Raw genomic sequence first — 20,222 nt, forward strand, 5'->3', positions numbered from 1 at the left:
CAGTGCCCTGTACAGCTCAGTCTGCCCTCCTTTATTTCAGGAATTTGCTCTGGTTGTCAAAGTATTAAATCCCATGGAAGTATGGGGGCATTACTGGGTGTGAATAGGAAGCTATTCCCGATGAAAGGCCAAACAAGGAATGAACTGGTACGTTTGTAGAGCTCAGTGGAGTAACTCTTTAGGCATATATCTTCCTGAGTCAGGCCAAGAATCCGTGAAGACTGGTGCATTAGTAAACGTCCTCTGTCCCCAAAAGCATATGCAGATCTTTATATTCACAAGGGGAGAAAGAAGCTGTTGGTAAATCTTTGAAAATAGCATTCCACTGATGACCCTGGTTGATGTGGACATCTTTTCCTAGGCTGAGACATTGCTGTCATTGTCCTTAGGTTCCAGAAAATACTTTGTAGGGGTATACTTTTGGTGCAGTTTTGCCACAAAGATTAATCTTGTAATGCACACGCTATAATAAAAGTTGTGGTCTGGATTATTTCTCTGTTTTTCTTGACTTTGGTAGTATCTAGATATGCTTCTATCTTTTGCATGGTTATTGGAAACATATTTTCCAAAGCCTTCAGCTTGTAAAGCAGAGTGGTGAATTTCTTCTCTCTTCAGAAATAGTTATCTGGAACAACCTTCGTCCTTTTGGCTATACATTCACAACTTTATTCCTAACACAACAGAAGTACCGATGCATCCGTTCTGTCATTGTTGCTAGAAATCTTGTGAAAAGACACAACATGCATTGTAAGCTCTATACTCCCTGTATTGTAAGGTTACGTTTGAAATCTGCTGCTGAAAATGAAAGGTAAGTCACTTATTTATGACATTCTTTCATAAGATACGGTGTTTTTCCTGTAAACTTCTTGGAAGTTCCTCTTGGAACTGCCAGAGTTTTGTCTCATCCATGCACCTTCATTGAATCATAAAATCTGAGTTATCTTCCTGTATTTGCTTATACCAAAACAAACAAAAACAATAGCGAAGTGAAAGTAAATAATCACACACTATCTTGTAGTATGCATTGCTATCTTTAGCTGTCCAAAAGACTCAAAAATATGAATTAAACCCTCTGAACCATGTAAATTACTGTGAATCCTCAAAAATAAGAAGGAACACGTCCCTGACTTTGCAAATGGAAGCTGGAGCGCTGAGAGATTGTGTTATGGCTTACATGCTGTCTTAGTGCGTTCAGGAGGAATGAAAGCAGAACCTTCACTTTCATTAGAAGTTGCTGTTTGGATTACAGTTCGTGACTTCATGTCAGAGAAAGGAGAGGATGTGTTAGGAATAATGATACTTACAGGAGATTTCGTGGTACAAATGCCTTCTCATCAGAAGCAGGACTTGGGTCACCAGCAAACATTGCCTGGGTCTTTGAACAGCTTTACTGTAACAGCACACTTTTTTGCAGCTGTGAAAAACATGAATTATACAGCCTTTATAGGTGTACAAAGTCCTAAAGTCACGAAGTCACTCTGCATTTCTACTTCAAGTCAAGCTGGAAACTTCTGTGCATATACTGTCAGTGTTGGGTTTACTCTGGTCACAGTAGCAAACAAACATTTGAAGCACTCTGGATTTGTTTCACAGATGGAGTTCGGAGACACTCGTTTTCCCTTTCTTCCCCAAGATAAAAATATCTTAGTATAAAATAATATTTTAGTTTAAGCTGAGTAAGTCCTTGAAGATCATTGTGGACGCTATTAAACCTCTTTCTGTGCTTATAATTTAAACACTGAGAAACAGTGAACGTTTTAGATAGTCTGTTTTGGCTTGCCTGAGTGAGTGAAAATGGTTTAAAAGTGCATCAAGGCTAAAAATAATTCTGTTGAAAAAGGAGTACAAATATTCTTTAGATAAGGTCTCTCCACATTCAGTAACTGAACCAGAGTAATCAAATGTAAATAAAGAAAAAGCCTCTGTAGCATTAACAAGGTGGGAAAGGGTGATGTGTGTGTGGGTGGAGTGGATTTGGGAGAGTGTAAAGAGTTTGCAAGAGCTCTCGATATGGTTTCTGAGGAGCATTGTCGTCGAGAAGGTGGCTATAAAGGTGACAGTTGTGTGTCATGGGCAAAATAAATCAGCGTGGAATGATGAAATGGAAGGATTACAATTTAAAAACAAAAAATGCCATCCAACATAGAAGAGGTCAGAAAGAAGTACAGCTGCAAAGTCTGGAAATTTTCTTTGATTTTCCTTCCTTTCACCAACCTTACACAGAATGTAAAAATGTCAGGACACATCACAGGTCACTTATATCATTAGCTTGACCCTGTGTCAAGCAGGAAAACCATCATCTGTGTTCTTGCTCAATCCAGATGCCATCCATTCTTTAAATCTTTTGACGTTACTCTGCTTGTGATAATTGAAGCTCAGAAAGTGTTTGAACCGACTGCTGTCCTATAAATCTGCCTGGCTCTTCTATAACATCAAGTTAGTCCTAAGGATAGCTCTGTGTTTCCAGTCCATTGGCTATAATCTACTTCTGCTTTCTCCTCTGTGGCCTTTGTAAATATGTATAGGGCTTTGTGGAATCCAGACAGGATGAAATCCTTGAGGCGGTCAAGTTCCTCCCTCAGTCTGAGGAGGGAGGAGTTAAACTTGAGGCACAAGACAGAACCATGACAGCCTCTTGACGTAGCCATTCCCAACCTCTCCATGTAGCCTGCAGGCATTGGTTTGTGTCCAATATTCCTCATCCTATGGTGGGCAAACAACCTGAAAGCCATCGCAAACATTGTTCCCTGTGGGATCAGGCTGGGTTCTTCTCTCTCAGATGAGAGACAATAAAATAACATTGCTATGGAAAAGCAGGACTGATTGAAAAATCCTTGTTTTTCTTTGTTTTCTGGGTACTAGTCTTGGTACAGAATTGAGAAATCTAAGGACCAAGCAGCTGGGCAGATGTGTGAGAGCTGACCTCCTCTACATCCCCAAGTCTTGTACTTTTTGCACGTGGGGTTAACCCACTCTTCCCTGTAGTGCGTTCAAGGTCTGGTGAAAAAGGCAAACTCCAAGAACCTTTCATTTTTCCCTTTTTTCTTTGCGAGGTTGATGTTTTGATAGGGAAACTGTGCACCTTTAGCAATTAAGTTCAGATTACCTTAAACTGAGGTAGCCTTCAGATTTGTTTCATGGTTGCGTGACTATTTGAAACCATTGCGATAGTGTTACAGAATGCTTTTGTTTAAAGGAACATCCTTACTCAGTGCTGCCTTTTGGCAAAACCTGTCTCTGCTGGGCAAGAACTTCAACCCTCAACCAAAAGGCCTCTGGTTAATACTGTGGTAATTCGGAGCAGTCCCCGTTTTGCATTTGACATGTGAGTAGCCTGTAAAGCACCCAGTAGAAACACAGATTTTTGTTTACCATCAATTATTAGGTGGCTGACATTTCATTTGCGCTTCTGTCTTTAAAGAGTGGTTTGTTGAAAGATTGGATGTTTGGATTGGACTTTGAACCAGAACATGCACAGTTAAGATTTTGTTAGGATTTTTAATTTCACATCTTTTAAAGCTAATATTGATCAGCTTTCCCTGGACTCATAACACATGTAGAGATATGGAAGTAACAAACTTGATAAACCTACCAATAAAATTGGCTTGGAATATTTCTTTCCTAGTGTTTGCCTCGTAATAATGAAAAAAATAGCGTTCATTTGTTCTAACCAAGTGAAGTCAGAGGTTGGAAGGTACAGATAAAAAGCTCTTCAGAAGCTGGTTATCTAAATGAGTGAGTGAGGGAGGGTAAGGGAAGGCAACAAATGCAAATCGAATGACTTGATCTAGGTCGTGCAGTTTTTTAGGTGCAGGGAAAGAAGGGACCTTCTGGATGTTTCAGACCTCTTTGATGTGTAGGTGTCACATCACCTGGCCCCACATTCCTGTTTTATGTCTTAATCTGCTCTTTTCTGGGTAACTGGCTATTGAAAGAAGCAGCTGCGCTTGCTGCCCAAAAGCAGAGGCCAAAGACTGATCAGGGAGTAGAGTATGAGCTCCTCTTAATGGGGCTAATTGGTCTGGGTATTGCTGCTATCAGCATTAAGTAGTCTGTGTAGAGCTTTTCATTTGCAGGTGTTTTTGAAAGCTTAAAAGTGGGAGTTAAAAAAAAAAAAAAAAAAAGTAGTATGCCTTATTCAAACCCCATAATACATTTCCATGTCTGGCAGAAGCCTTTAACCACACCTGCTAGGACTGTCACCCTTGGCAACATTCACACAGTTGGCTGGAGATACACGGAGGGTACAGGTGATTTTGCTGATGTATCAGGGAGACCAGAGTTAATTCTGCCAAACATTCTTTGTAATACAGGATGTGTTGTGAAGTGTTGTTTAAAAACTCATGGAAATCCTGTATTAATAACACAGTCACGTGGATTGATGTATTATTTATTCAGATGCTGAACAGCTTACCCTTCCTTCCACTCATCCAGGTTGGAGGGAGCTCCATTCAGTACATTGCCTTAGAAACAGCAAATCTCTATCCCCTTTACAGTGATTTTTGGTCCACTAGAAGGTTTTGGTGCCAAATTCCCTTTGACTTCGGTGGGAGTTTGGTGTCTGAATAAATCAGTGGACCAGATCCCCATTATGTTACTTTGGCTGTGAGAAAGAAGCTAAACATCGATTGTAGACAGAGAATGTTAAGGGAGTGGTTTCACAGAGGAGAACCGCACCTTTGGTCATAGATAATGGTCTGCAGCACTGCTGCCCTCTTCCCTCCCCTCATCCTTGCCTTGTGCCACTGTGAACCCATCCCCTCACATCTGCCAGTGCAGCTGTTTTTGCATGGCTCCTCTCTGGGTGGGAGTGCAAAGTGAACCCAGGCTCAGAAGCAGACAGAGGTGGTGGTTTGGTTTTTGCCAAGTTATTTCTAAGCTGGTTGAGTTCCTTTATCACAGTCACAGAGCAGCCACATCTGCATTTGTGCTGACAGAGCTAAGGGAACAGTGTGTACTGGGACTGCCACCAAGAATTTGTCTCGTGAGCTGCAGCCCGTGCCAGGAGGGAAAGGGTTGCCAACATAGAAACTAGCACCTGGTGTAATGAGGCAACCATAAGGAGCCTTAGCATAAACAGAGACTAAATCCATAGGTACCACAACAAAAACATACCAACAAGGGACATGCTTCCAATAAGCGGTTTAGATTTCCTTGTTCTTTTTTTTTTTTTTTCTTTTTTTTTCTTTTTTTTTTTTCCCTTTTCTTTTTGAATTAATGCACAGAGAGGGCTAAAAAAGAAGGAACTTAACTGTAGTGCCAAGTGAAGGAAACAGGAACTCCTGCTGTTGAGACAGTTCTTGTTTCTCTAGTCCCTTGGGAATAGCTGACGTTGGCTGGGAGAATGCAAAACTTGTTAGGAAAGGAGGAGGACCCAGGAGGGTGGCAGTGGCTGTGGGCTGCTGCAACGCTGCTCTCATAAAGAGCATATTGCCTGTTTTATTTTCATGCCTCTTCCCGGCATTACAAAAGCACGTTAAAAATTTTACAGAGGAGGGGAGAAAGGGAGAAAAAGGGAAAGGGCCTGAGTATGCTGGCCTAGGGCTCTGCAGTCCTGTTTTTTCTCTGATACTCTTCCAGCTCTGATTTCCTGTCCATGGCGAGCTGCAGCTCCTGCTTGATGATTTGGATCTGCTTCTCCAGCTCTGTGAGCTCTTGTGTCACCGAGGTCCTGGCCATGCTGAGGGTGTCTGCTTTCCCGTTGGTCGTCAAAGAAGCCGGAGTCTCTCTCCTCACCTGTGGCAGGGGGATGTCTTGGTGCTGTCGGATCGCCACCTCATTTTGCCCCTCGTTGGTGCAGACGTATTTTTTCCGGTGACTGTTGCCCGTGTTGGCTGTATTCCACACGGCGTGCTGGCTGTTCCCTATGTGGGACCTGAACAGAGGTGTGAGAGTTAACACAAAGTCACAGCCTTCTCTTGTGAGGATGCAACCCCTCCCTGGGAGCCATCCTACTGGAAAAATACACCGCTGCTGTTATCAATTACATTTAAATATTATTCCTTTATCTTTGGAATTATTTTTCCTCTGAAGTATAAATTATAAACACAGATGGCCAAATGTCTGTGTTAAACCATAGCAAAGAATCAAACAGAATCCTAAAATTCAAGTTCCCTACATTATTTTTTTTTTTTTTAGTTATTGAATTACAGTCCTCTCTACTCCAGCTCAGGAAGATTTAAGTCCGCTTCTAAAGCTTTCTGAAAGCCTTTGTGGCTGCATCATCTACAGTTCTTTACAGCATCAGTCCGCTGGGGGAATGGACACAATGACATGGTTTATCCAAACCTTTCATTGTAGAGCGTGAGCTTCCCAACAGACATCAGTGTCATTATCGCTAACCTGCCATTTCAGATGTTTTTTATTTCACAGTTTAGAGCACAGCTTTTTGATAAAGCTTTCGTGACTGCCACAGCTTCTACTGCTTGTGGCTCAGGTGATTTGGGGGGGGTTGAATGTAACAGAGGCCCAAGTCCGCAGTTAACACTTGTGTCTCATCAAGTACGTGAAATCCGATAGAGTTCAGCTACTGATGTTGAGAAGTTTTCCTAGTATGGAGTATAAAGAGTTTTGGAAAGTTAAGACCTGAAAAAAACAGTGGAGTATCCTCCCTGAGGAAAACTGCTATACCATAATACAAATTCTTTCCACCTCTTTTCTATATCTTGGTGCTTTTAGTAATTCCACATTCCTGAGCAGGAATAAAATAAAGTGCAGTAATATAATTGTTTTGAGATCCCTGGGTCCTATGTTGCTGCATTATTATTCATTACAAGCTGGGCACCATGTTACTAGGTGTCTTGAGTTAAATTCACCACAATTCTGTGCAAATGGCAGCTTAGACCACGTGAAGAGCAAAGGCTGTAGGTGGGCATGCAGAAACACACACACGAGCTGGGCGTTGCACAAGCAGGATTTTTTGGCAGCAGCACATCTTCACTCTGAATCATTAACGAATCTTTTTCTAAGTATAAGGCTTGTGACCATTCCTTGTGTTATGAAGTTTTTGCACTGCTCAGTATCTGTCAAATAATTCAGCCAGTGCTTTTTTTTTTTTTTATTTTTAATTATTGTCAGAGATGCAGCATGCCCCCACTTGGAGGACTCCTTTGCCCTTGGACTGTATTAGGATCTGAGGCTAGTGTGAGTGTGAATGCTACTGTCACTGCAAGGGCAATGTTGGAGGAGGAAACGTTTTGCAGCAGGAGGCACTTGTTACTGCCATTTAGAGATCAAAAGCAAGGAGTTGCTGTGGCAAGGAGGTGCTACAGTGAGGATTTATTGGGGCAATAAGATGAAGGAATGAACAGAGGAAATTAGTTGCATGCATTTTTATGAACTCATTTATATATAGGCAGTCTAGAAGCCTATAAGTGTTTATTTCTTATATTTGCTGACAGTGGTGCAGGGCTAGCAAACAGAGCAAGACATTCATTTACATGTTCTGGCTACATTGAAGTTACACGCAGTTACAGTCATGCCAAATATACAGCAGCAGCCAGGAAGATGTTTCTTTTCTACATTCTATGTCTCTACTCATTTTCTACTCGGGTATAAAAGCTGCTGCCTGCATCAATAGTTTTAAGTTACTGAGCAAGTGTTTAGTTTTAAGAGAATGCTTTGTGTTCCCAAGGGTCATAGATAACTCAAGCTGTTTGCTCTTCAGAGCACAAGTCAAGTTTGTTGCCTACTTTTTTTCTCCAACAAGAGACAAAGATTTTTGAAAGGACTGCATTTTCCTTTTTTCAGCTTAGTTCTTATTCTGAAAAATAAGAAAGCTGAAAAAAAAAAAAACAACAACAAACATGTACCACCTGATCAGTTATTCACTGCAAAGCTGTCTCACAGGGCCCTACACATCTGCCAGTTCATTAATATATGAGTAAAAACAAGGCAGCGAACTTTAAAATCTGCAATGCCTGTGTTTAGAATGGAGTGCTTTATTTAGCTGTAAGGGAAATCATGAAAGAACAAGATTTCTGGGTTTAATGCTTTCTATTGTAAACAGCTAATTTCTGCTTCCCTTTCTTGTCATTTCTATTGTTTCTTTTTTTTTTTCCTTCCTGTTCTGTTATCTTTGGGGTGTATTAGACCCATAGGTAGATTCCCAGATACACTGCACTTCATTTAAAAGGACTTTCTGTACTTTGTTTTTTAAGGCATGCAAAAATTCCTACCTCTTTTCTACTCGTTTTTTCTTAGGCTGGCATTTGTCTTCAATAAATGAACTGTTCAGAGCACGATGTAATCTCTAGAGGGAAAAGAAGAAAATAAATTACTAAAAGCAAGATTAAAAATAGCTCCATAAATACATAAACAATTTGGGCTTTGTGTGATGGACTTGAGTATAAATTATTTTGCTTGTTCAAGGATACAAGCAACGTCTGTGCTTTGTCATTACAACAAATGTATGTTCCCATAGTTTCTTGAAGAAGGGCAATCTGAAAGGTGGAGAGGTAGTTTGCTAGCAATCCTTGTTTTTTCGAATTGCACAGAAGAAAGGTGGATCTTAGCAAACTACATTATTTTCTAAAAAAATCTCTTTCACTATACTGCTTGAAAGCAGTAGAAGCTTCTATTATTATTGCTTTTCTTTTTTTATTTTTCTTTTTTTCTTTTTGCTGTGAAGTAACCTCTTCCTTTAGTGCAAACTTGCAGAGCAATTTTCTTCCATTTTTTCCTTAGAGTAATGGAGGAAATTACCCAGCACTTCGTGCATGCATCAAAAAGGTTAGGAGCCCATTATAATAAGGTAAAATCTTTAGGCTGTCCAGGCCAAATTAATAACACTGTTGGTATCCAAAAGAGTGGTATGGTTAAAAGTACAAATGGAAAGGCTCCTTCTGTAGACTTTCAGTTGTGAACATTTCGTAGATTCATAGAATGACTTTTGGAACAGACCTCAGAGATCATCCAGCTCCAACCTCCCTGCCAGGGGAAGGGATGCCACCCACTGGACCAGATTGCTCAGGGCCCCGTCCAACCTGGTCTTGAAAACCTCCAGAACAGGTTTAGAAATTTAGAGGAGTTAGAAGCTAAAGGAGTGAAACTCATGATATATCATTCAGGGTTTTGAGGTCTTGATTTTTTTTTTCTTCTTTTTTTTTTTTTTTCCCTTTCTTTTCTTTCTTTCTTTCTTTCTTCTTCTTCTTCTTATTATTATTTTGAATTAGAATTACATGGAAATGTGCTTAAAGAAAATTTCCTCTTTCCTAGAAGGAGAATAAAGAAACATTTTCTGTGTGACTTACAGAACTAGGAAATTCACATATTATTGCTAGAGTCAAGAAAGAAGGATTGAACACTTCTAAATCTGAACATAAATAAATATAAAGTAAATATTTGAAAGTATTTTCTTTGTGCTTTTGATTTTATCCTTAAGACTTTTCAAATTCCAGTAGCTGCTGTCACACTCCAAATGCCACTTGGTGGTGCTCTTCTTGCAGCCTTTTATTCGTTACTCTTGTCCAGGCTTTCCTAGTCACCCTGACATTACTTTCATAGGATTACTACTGAATACATACCTGACTTGTATGGAGCCAGTACTTCATCTTGGATTTCTTCTTGATCCGTGGTAGAACCAATCTGTACACAATGTGTTCCCCAATGGTAGTGAGAATGGACAAGACAAACCCAATGCACAACATCACAAAGAGCCCGGAAAAATGCTTGATGCCCATTTGCAGTGTCTGTGAATAAAATCAAAAGGGAAAGTTAATGAAGGAGACTGTTAGTTTATTTCAATAGATGTTTCTGTTGCATCATTTGGAAATGTGGTCTGACACGGCAGTGAAGTATTGCAGAATAGTCTGGATCTTGGTCACAGCAAAAGCTTTCTGTGCTGTGTGGCCACTGGAGAGCGTGGTGTTCAGGCAGAGCAAAAGACCTGTAATGGGAGTGAGATTCAGGCATAGACCAGGATTTTTTTATTTTTTTTTTCTGTGCTATTTCCCTAATGAGATGAAGTGCTGAGCACTTGAGAATCCAGTACTTGGGGTATCTTTGCATTTGCATTTGTAAAAGCACATACTGCTTGACAGAATATACTCAATGAACTGTAGAGCGAATCTTTCATCAGCAGTGAGCTAAGACTGTTCATATTTTCTGAGAACTGATCATTAACTTTCTCTTTTTGTGCTTTACCCTTGATGGAAGGTCGTGGAGAAAACATTTTGAAGTAGTAGCACAAACACGGCATCTCTCTGCTCCCTACGTTAACACGACTAAAACAGTGTTTTTTAGGAATCATCACCACCATTATGAAAAATGAACACTCACCTTGGCTTCCCCTGACCCACTCCTTTCATGTAGTTTACGAGCCATTTATTATTTTGAATCTCTTATTGGCATTAATCATGTCTGAAGACTGAGGAACCACGTACAGCGGCAGTCTATACCACAAAAACTTGCTCTTCAATTCATAGGTCAGGCATGCCTGTTATGTAAAGTCTTAGTACCCTTATTGTCATGCCCCTGTAACTCAGTTATGAATTCATCAACAACTAAAAACTCTTCCTAGTAATTGCTGCCCACAGACTTCTTGGGAAATATTTCCAAGAATACAGATTTTACCCCTGCCTTTCTATTAAAGAATGTTACTCACCATGACATTAGAAAATTGCTTGGGTAGGGTTACATGTCAGGAGACGCCATCTGGGATGCTAACACCATGAATAATTGACCTTTGTGTGCCTTGAGCTTGTTGTTTTTGTCATGAGAGTGCTCTGTTATGACTATAGCTGTGCAACCCACAAAAGAAACCAGATCTAGCTGACAGTTAGATAAATCACATTTTTGGATAGATCTTATTATGAGGTCATTTTAAGCCAGAATTCATTTGTGATGAGTCTACTGAAGTTGAAGACTCTGAAGTCTCTTTATATACTTTTACTGGGTTACTGATAATATTTCCCTCTCGGTTTCTTTATTTGGTTTCTTCTCTTTAGAACACAATGATACGAAGCAGCATATCACAGGTTTCTAAGAACAAAGCTTCAGCAGTCAAGCAGAGTTTCTACTTTTTTTTTTTTTTTTTTTTAAACATAGAAATGGCAATGAAATGTCATTCTGAGGATCCTCTGCAACCTTCTTGCCCCAGGCAGAATTCTTGAAAAGAGAATTCTCTTACTAATGAATCAACACTTCAAGAGCTGTAATGGGGGTGTAAAAACAGTTTCTAAAGAAAACTACTGCAGCCAGGAAAGGAAAGGAAAGAACAAAAATACAAGATAATGACTTCGGGGTAGAAGAGTGTCAGAATCTTGAAACAAGGTTTTGCTCACGTTGACAGTTCATCAGTTCAACCTAAACAAAACTCCCTCTCAGCACTGGAATTTCTTAGCAATTTGAAGAATCTGTTGTCCCATAGGTTGTCCTTCTTGTGAGGGGAACAGGAGGGGTTACAAAAATCACAGGTCGTAATACCCTAAACCACTGAAAAAACAAATTCTTCGTTTGAGCTCTGTGTTACTGACCTGCTTTTGTTTGTTTGTTTGCTTTTAATTAGCAGTAAAACACAATTTTAGCCTACATAGCCTAAAAGCAGATTGAGGCCCTGCATCCAATCTTTTTCTCAGCCTGTAGACCTGAGTATGGCCCATCTCTGAATTCAGCATAACAAACTACTTATGAGAAGCCAAAGCAGTGCTATCTGTGCTAGCTGAATAGGACACTCACTCTTGTTAATCCTTCACAGAGCATTAACAAGTTCAAGCATCACTTGCTTCCCAAAATGGGAAGTTCAAGGACCAATATGAAACAACATACTTAGAGTTGCAGACTTAACAGTAACTACAAGAATAAATTGAATGAGAAATAGAAAAATAATTGATAAGGAATGGACTTGCTCAGTCATCTGAAGAAAACACCTATATATATGCTCCCAGGCTGCTGCTGTTTGGTGTCACACAGAGGTGTCTACAGAAGGACACTGAGCTTTCCATAGATTTCCCTGGGGACAGGAAACTGTGAATCAGCTGGGCAAAGGTCCTTTTCCTTAACGACATGGGAAGTAACAAAGAAGTGCCCAAAAGCGTGGGAGATCAGTAAAGAGGCTGATCTGCCAGTGTTAGGTTGCTGTATGCCAGGGAGCATTTGTATTGCTCTGAGAATAGAGACTAGGTTTAATGGAATATTATAAAACTCTAGCAATTCAAAGAGAAAAAAAAGGGAAAGAAAGACAAAAAGATAAAGGAGACACAGTGGCAGTTGCACTGGGGATTCCTGCACACCTGAGATGTCTCCTCCAGCCTGAGGCTGGTGATTGATGCCATTCTAGTGCTGGCTGCAGAAAGAACACTTGGCCAGCTCCTCGCATGAAAAATAACTCCCTTGTCTTCAGTAAAGTTGTGCTGATTTATGCTGATGAGAATCTGGCTCACTGTCCTGTCAGCTCTGCAGAATAGTTTTCTACCTTCCCTGGAAACAGGTGAAAGGAATTCCAGCAGTGGCATCCCAGATATGTTTTTCACTTGTAATGGATAGCTTTTGAAATTGTCCCGAACAAGACATCTTTCACTGGGAAAGGCTGTGCCAAAACAAAGCTTCCATAGTATTTCTTCTAGCAATAAAGAAGATAATGCATTGCAAGAGCTACCTGATAAAGGCTACAGATTAAAGGGAAATCTTGAGAATAAATTGCATGGCAAAGAGGTAGAGGAGAAGTAATTAGCTCAGTGTGTGTTACAGTGTATGGAGTTATTATCTGTAGTAAAGTCAGCAGATTTACATACCCTTGTAAGAAGGCAGATTATCAGCTGTTCATAATTACTCGAGACACATACACATTGAATAATAAAAGCAAGCATCTGATAGAGGCACCTCTCATTTTCATAGTATCATGATGATCAGTATCACAGCAGCAAACTCCAATCCTTATTTTGTCATTTGTCTATGCATTTGTAGGTGTGCATATAGGCTATATTGTGAAAGAGCAGCAATACACTATATTCTCTGTACACCCAGTGCTTTCCTGGCTGCTGAAGTGATGTGGGCCAGGTTTGTATGCTAGTCCTTTGCTGACAATATAAAAGCAACAGATGACTTCTTTAGTGCAATATCTTGTCCTTATTAAGGAATAAAAGCTCACAGTCTGGTGAGCTTCTATTAACCCAAGATAGAGTTCTTGCTCCAAATTTGTAATCATAAATTCAGGAGGTAGCTCCCTGCATTTTAGAAGCAACTCAGTTTTATCCATGTGGTGGTTCTGAAGCAATAAGCAACCAGAGTCAATCCTTGGATGATTACAGCTGATAGGGTGGCAAGGACACAGTGGCAACAGCCTCTGAGTCATTTGCCGCTTACAAATGGGCAAATTGGCAATTTGTGAAAACTAACAAATACAAGAGCAGACATGGAGGTATCTGCCTTTTTATATACCCTTGGAGAGACATTTCTGATTTAACAACCCTTATCTCCAATTGCTGCCTAAACATTTCCTGCTGTCTGTTCCATCCAGAGTTACGTGCTTTTTCTTTGGGCACTTAAGAGATGCAGGTGAAGGTGGAGGATGCAGAGAAGACTTTGTGTTCTGTCTGAAGGGGAGAGCAGAGACAAAAACTGCACTCAGTATTTAATTACTGGATTTCAAGTGCAAAAATCCTGCTTTACTCTGTGCTTTGAGACACTGCAAATAACTTACTCTCCCTCCTTGTACTGAGAGCTGTGAATAGGCCATGGAATACATTTGTGGTCCAGCTTTGACTAATCAGAAGCCTCTAAAGATTTCTGTGGATTCCTTGCAGGTTGGCAGCACCACACAGCTATTAATGCTGTACACTGCTGAACTCAAGCTCTAAGGAGGGTTGTCATGTGTGTATTAGCTATAATAATAAAATAAGCAACCCTTTTTGATAGCATTTTCCCCACAAGGATTTTAAAAAGCATTACCGAGATCAGGAAGTTAAATTTCGCAGCACCTCTGTGAAGAAGGAATTATTTCCAGCTTTACTAGGGATAAATGGATATGAAAGGCAGATTTTTAAAGCCATTTGGGTATCTCAGTAGATTTTCAAAATCCTGCTGACACTGATGCATGTATTTAGGTAACTAAACAGTATTAAAAGCAGTCCCTGTCCCCAGATTGAAGCATTTTTTGTAGCTGCTGACAGACTGGCTTTTATTTATTTATTTATTCTTTCTTATGGCTTTGTGTGCTCTCAAAGAAATGGCAGCACTGAAGTAATATGTATTTAATTTCTTTAGGGAGATTATCCTTGGCAAAGACCGGTGACTATGGCTTTAGGATTTCAAGTGCAAAATTTTGAGCTACTGTAAATCATTTTGTCTCACATTAACAAGACAAGTTCCTTTCCCTTCTTGTGAAGAGTTTTGCACAGGACTGGACAAAACACTCTCTTTTGTAATAAATCTTTTTCGTAAGGCTCATCCATTATCTAAGCCCTGTCTGCAGCAGGAAGAACAACACACATACCATTGGAATTAGGTGGTGAGTTGTTTTTTGCTGTGATATTAGAGGCTGGTGAATTGGAAATAATAGTTTTGTCCCCTCAGATAGAGAACTGTTTTTTGTTTCTCAGTTTGGACAGGTGAATCTAAACCTGGTATTCATTTTCCAGGATACTCAAAAAGTGCTTCTCCAGACTATGCTGTTGGAATCCAGACTCATATATCCCTTTCTTAACGACTATGGTGGAAAGTATTTTGCCTCATAGAGCAAATGAGGTGATGCCCCTCAAGTGGAAGGAGCCACTGCATCTTCCTGCATTGTGACAACCCCCTTGCAATGCAAGGGTTGTCACAGGGTAGTGCTTTCCTTGTGGAGGTGTCTGTGTGGCCTTCCCTTGACACCTGCAGTGCTCCAGAGACAAACAGCCAAACCACAGCTTCACGATGATGGGTAGAAACCCAACTGTTGAGTTGTCACATTACTGGTATAACAAAAATTGAAAATAACTGTTGACCCTTAAGGAAACTAGTCAAAACTAAGAGCACAAAGGCAGTTTGCCAGATGATAACTGGGTAAAATTATTTCAGGATGAACGGCATGGTACTGAGCAAGGTACTATCTGATTGTGCATCTCCGTGTGATACTAAGGCCAAAGATCCCCAATGTAAGCACACGCCACAGCAGGTAAAGTTTGGCCAAGTTTCCTCACACACTCTAGAGAAGAGCCGTGGGTGGATTCCACCACCAATGAGAGAAGACAGGATGAAAGGACCTTGCCTTCACTGCACTCCTGGTCTGGATCAGACAGGAACTCATGGTGAATGGCAGATCCCCACCACCAGCATGTGGCATGCACAACAATGTGGCTTCCCCAGTGGGAAGCAGTGGGTCTGTTGTACCAGGTGAGTCTGTGCCAGCATCACCTGTGTGTTTGCATATATTGCTGTTGTAAATGTCAGGTTAGATACTGTTTGTGTATTACTATGAAGTATCAATAAGTTGTTTAATTTTACTGCTATGTATCAATATAGAAAAGTGTAACTTTTTGCTCCTTGTATTGGTTGCTATTTAACTGAACTGCCAGTTCTGTAGGTACAGCTAGCCCTTTACAAGGGGTGTCTAACCCCTGGATTACAATGGGTTTACAACCCCTGGATTACAAACCTCTCTGTGCTGGCTCATCACCTGAACACTCTACCCTGATCATGACTGCTTGGCCTAACAGTAAAGACCGCTGCTCAGTGATAGGCAACTTGTCCATTCGTGTTATCCATCCTGCCTGCAGTCATAGTGTCCCTAGCTGTTCTGCTACCATGAATGGGAAGTTGCAAAGCTACCAATTCGCTCTATTTTGGTTTGCAAAAATGCTACAGGAAGAAGGAATTTGCAGTCTCTCCTAAGCTTGGGTGGAGCTCATGTGCTGGATGGGAAAGTCCTCAAAGTTTGGTTCCCGCTGACATGGTGATACTGGGAATAACAGTGGAGTGAGGCAGATCTAAGTGTATTACTGTTCGCAAACTGTAAATGCAGCAGAATGATTAGGTGATTCATCCAGATGTAACATGCAGGTATAGCTCTGCCAGCTCCACTTCCCTTCTGAACTATGCTTTGCCCTAAGCAGAGAGACACAAAGAATCCGATTGAGACTAGGGTATGACAATTTTAAATCAAGAGCATTCAAGCTGGCAATCAGTGAGAACAGTCACCACTACCAACAATTACTTGTAGTGGAGAGGGCAATTCACTGTAGAAATTCATTCAAGTTGTGTTAGCAGCATCGCCTGTGAAAGAATACAGACCCGAATATAGAAATTGGAATAAGGCTTTCATGATTAGAGGCAGGTCTCTATGTCCCATTTTCCTCACACCGCCTTAACCTATATGGTGCTAGTAAGGCATTGCAGGTCTTCCAGGTTAGTTCTCATGTCTGAATGAATCTGAGCTGTATCAATTCTAGCTGTCTGGATGCCTGAAAACTTAAGAATTTTTCCTTTTCTCACTGTGAGAAAAGAATATACACAGGTGGGCTTCTTCACTATATGTTTGTTTAAGAAGTCAAAAGCAACATAATGGTGAGCTGGATGAGTTGCTTCAGAGATTCCCAATATCTTTAGGGATTGCAGGAAACACTGGAGTCTTTCAGTATAAATGAAAGGGGGATTTTATGCTTACAGCCTACTGGGCGATAACAAGCTTGTCCTTATTGATGAGGCAACAGACTCAGTTTTAATTCTAGTGCCTGGCAACAGGGGAGCTGTAGATCAGCATTTCCCAGGTGCAAGTATTTGTCTGGATCTATGTATAACGAGGGAGGGGAAGAGCAAGGAAAGAAAGTTAAATATCCAGTGGCAGCAGTACGTTTGCGATAGAGGAGGCTGGAGTTTGAATCGGCATGTGAGATTTTGTAGGTATCTAGAAGGCAAGAGAACGGGAAAAGACACGGGCTTGTGAGCATTCTCTTAATGGCTGCTGTGCAACTGCTCAGACGTCGCCGATGTGATATTAAGCATTGTTATGCCCTTGACATGTTTAATTGAAACTTCAGACAGCACCTTTTAGGGGATGCTATGGTTAGGCTTCTGGGTATCAGTATGACATATTAACATAAGTGGCACTGACAATGATAAAGCTACCTTTTCATGTGATTAAATCCTGTGAGCCACAGAGGAAACTGGTTTTCATGAGGCTTCTGATTACAGCTTCACATTTAGTGCAAGGTCTCTTTTAATTCAAAAGAAACAGTGCTGTCCCTTGCTATGACTGCAGATTGTTTCAAAAGATACTTTTTAGACAATTTTTTAACCTTTTTTCCCAGTTTTAAAATGCAAATACTTAATAAAAGGATTTAATTGTTTCACTGGGGAATTACTAATAGGGTAAGTTTGTCTCTGCTATAAGGAAGTTTTCAGTTTTAAAACAGTTGGGGTAGTTAATACTGTTATGATCTGGTAATTTTCATGAGATTTAATTCAAAAGATTATGTTAAAGTGTAGAGTGACAAAGGGTCATTGAGTGAAGTGCTTGTCAGGAATGGATCTGCAAGCTACATATAAAAGAATGTTCCCCCTGTACCTTTCTTGTTAGATGATAGTTTAATCTTCAGATCATCCAGATCAAAAATAGCAGTGAATACATTTTTATTTAGCTGTGCTTTCTTATGTTGAAGCAATCACAAAAATTTAAATAAGTTGAATAAAAATAAATTGGATTTTCTTATACAAATGCTCACTGTTATAATTTATTTTATTTCATGTTGACATAATCTTAATGAAAAAGTTAAAAACGTAATGGAAGAAGCAGAAATACCCCAAAAATCAATGTATTAAAGCAGTCAAAGTTTTTCTTCATCTGAGGTCTAGAAAATAGAAAATGCTAATTTTCTAGCAATATGGTCAGCAATGAGAGGTTGCAGACAAGAGGTTCAGGTGCCTACTAAAGATCAGGAATCAGAGCTCTGGGAAACTGGGCTTCTCTTTCAGTGGAGAACAGCCACGCTACCACTTCCTTGGGGAACAGGGAGGATTGGGTTGATGTTTGGCTGAACCTGCTCTGAAGAGAAGACAACACACTTTCAGCTGTGTGTTTTGTACCAGTGAGAACACCTAACTGATGTGTTTTGGAACACCTTGAGTTAAAAATCTGCAGGCATGCTAGATCTTTTGATTCCTCAGTACTTTATCTTTTTTCACTTGACAGTCTTGAGAACTTGAGAAAAACTGCTATTCTGATAAGAGCAGTCTTTTTTTTTCTCATAAATAACGCCTATATCTTCAGCTGCCACGAGCTGGCATAACTCCTCTGATTTAATACCAGGCCATAAATCCATGAGGATTTGCCTCCATTTCCTGTAACTGTACTTATACTTGAGACCTGCTGCTCATCAGTTCTTAGCAGGGTATCTTAGAGGGCTGTTCCTTGGCTGCAGTCCTGTCTTTGGTGCAGACACCTGTGACCCATGTTAGGAAGTGGTCAGGGTTACATTACTAATTTGGGATGTATTAAATTCCTGCTGTCTCTGTTTCTTTTGCTTTTGTCACTCTTTGTGTGGGCTACTTCAGCAATCACTCCTGTGAGTTCAGAGTCCTTGGCTGCTTCTGTAGCTGGTGATACACGTAATGGAGTGGAATCAGACAGCTTTGTTGTGCAGTGGGCAGATCACTTTTTTTAATGCACCATTACATACCCTGTTTGTCTCCAGAAGTGCTCTCTGGTTGCATGCACTGCAAGCCTAACTTAGCAGCACTGTCTTGCTGATGTTTTTCTTGCACTCTGAGCTGAACACTGCTGGGTATAATGACTCCTGCTTCTGGATCTTAATGCTTCCCTTCACTGTCATGTGTCTAAGTCTACTGCACGTTGTGTAGGAGGAGCAATGACTGGCAACTTGGGCAAATCCTCAGTACCTTCAGTTATGTGACCAATTGTTCATCACTTACCTCTGTGACAGCAAAGCTTCTTTTCCCACACGGAACCACCTTGTACCATTTGTCATGCAGAACATCCATGAATCCGTGGGACTTGTACTGACTTATCAGTTCGGAGATGTTGGAGGTGAGCGGAGAGTTAGGGGGAAGACCAATACCATATCCTAGAAAGAAAAACAGCACAGTCATGTCTCTTTCTCATTTGCTTCTTACTGAATTACATTGCTTTCTGGTATTGAGTGGCACTGCGGCAGATTAGGTTGGCATTTTATTTGAGGTCCGAACCTGGATGCTGGTTTCCTGTGGATGGAAAAAGCTGAGATGAGGCACTGTAGTACAAAGTAAAGTAGCCTGATGTAAACAGGATTCAGAATGATTAAAGCCACAAAACAGTATGTAAAAATGGAGATTCAAAAATTGAATATGGCAGTACACATAGATGAACAGACCTGTTGTATATCTAGAAATACAGCCTTTGTCTGCCTTCATCATGGGCTCTTCTGTTTTACATTGATTTACCAATGCAAGACAGCCTTAATGTCAAGTAAACCACTATGATCCCTTCATACTGTTATAGCCATGGATGTGACTGTGGTGTCAGATGTGACATTTTCTTTTCTTCCTGTGTATTTTCTGATGAGAAGCTGTGTGCATATAAATGCACATGGAGCACTGCATACTGTTATAACACAACAATTTAAAACCCAGGGGTTGGACTTCCCATTCATGCAGTTCTGCTCCGGCCAGAATTTGATATTCATGTGTTCTTCAGCATGCTTGCAAAGGTCTCAGTCTAAATGCAGGTGGATTCAGGAACTTTAATATGGTCTTTACAGAATCCTGGTTTGGATTTAGAGAAATATAGTTTATGCCTGCAAAACACGCAGTTGCCTGCAGAGGTGTCCTGACAATAAACTGTAGAGATTCCTTTCTAATTCACTGTGGATTTTTTTGTTGTTGTTGTTGTTGTTTTTATTTGTTTTCAGTTCAGAATGCCAAATTTCATATTGTCCCGAAGAAGAGGGAACGGGAAGGGAAAGGGGGAGAGGAAAGGGAAGGGGGAAGGAAAAGAGAAAGAGAAGGGGAAGGGAAAAGGGAAAGGGAAGGAGAAGGGGGAGGATGTACATGACTGGTAAATTTGCCAGCACAGTGCCTTGCCTTTCAGTAATGTAGTGGTATGTGTACTTGCTGCTGATTTTTTTACCTTGTGTCTGTATTTCTACCTGAATGTATCTGCTAACATTGAAGGAATGGTTTCAGAGAAGGCATAGCTGCAATTCATTGTTACCACATTTCCAGCCTATTTAAGTGTTCCAAAATTTGGTGCTATGAAGTCCAGTTCTTTAAAAATGTATATTTGCGGGTTAATTTAGTTTTTCTATGTTGAAATG

At 40.4% G+C, this 20,222-nt stretch overlaps 1 protein-coding gene across 1 annotated transcript in view; it reads right to left on the reverse strand.

Moving 5' to 3' along the window:
- Positions 1-5,538: 5,538 nt before the first annotated feature.
- Positions 5,539-20,222, reverse strand: part of GRIN3A (glutamate ionotropic receptor NMDA type subunit 3A) — a gene marked incomplete at both ends in the record, with an annotated part of 70,789 nt that continues 56,105 nt past the window's right edge. Inside the window, 4 exons of the mRNA XM_084305157.1 lie at positions 5,539-5,875; positions 8,178-8,251; positions 9,525-9,689; positions 18,844-18,995. Of these exons, the coding sequence (XP_084161283.1) occupies positions 5,539-5,875; positions 8,178-8,251; positions 9,525-9,689; positions 18,844-18,995 (728 nt within the window). The remainder of the gene's footprint in view (positions 5,876-8,177; positions 8,252-9,524; positions 9,690-18,843; positions 18,996-20,222) is intronic.

The sequence above is a fragment of the Netta rufina genome, assembly GCF_964035555.1.
Source record: "Netta rufina genome assembly, chromosome: Z".
NCBI classification, from domain to species: domain Eukaryota; kingdom Metazoa; phylum Chordata; class Aves; order Anseriformes; family Anatidae; genus Netta; species Netta rufina.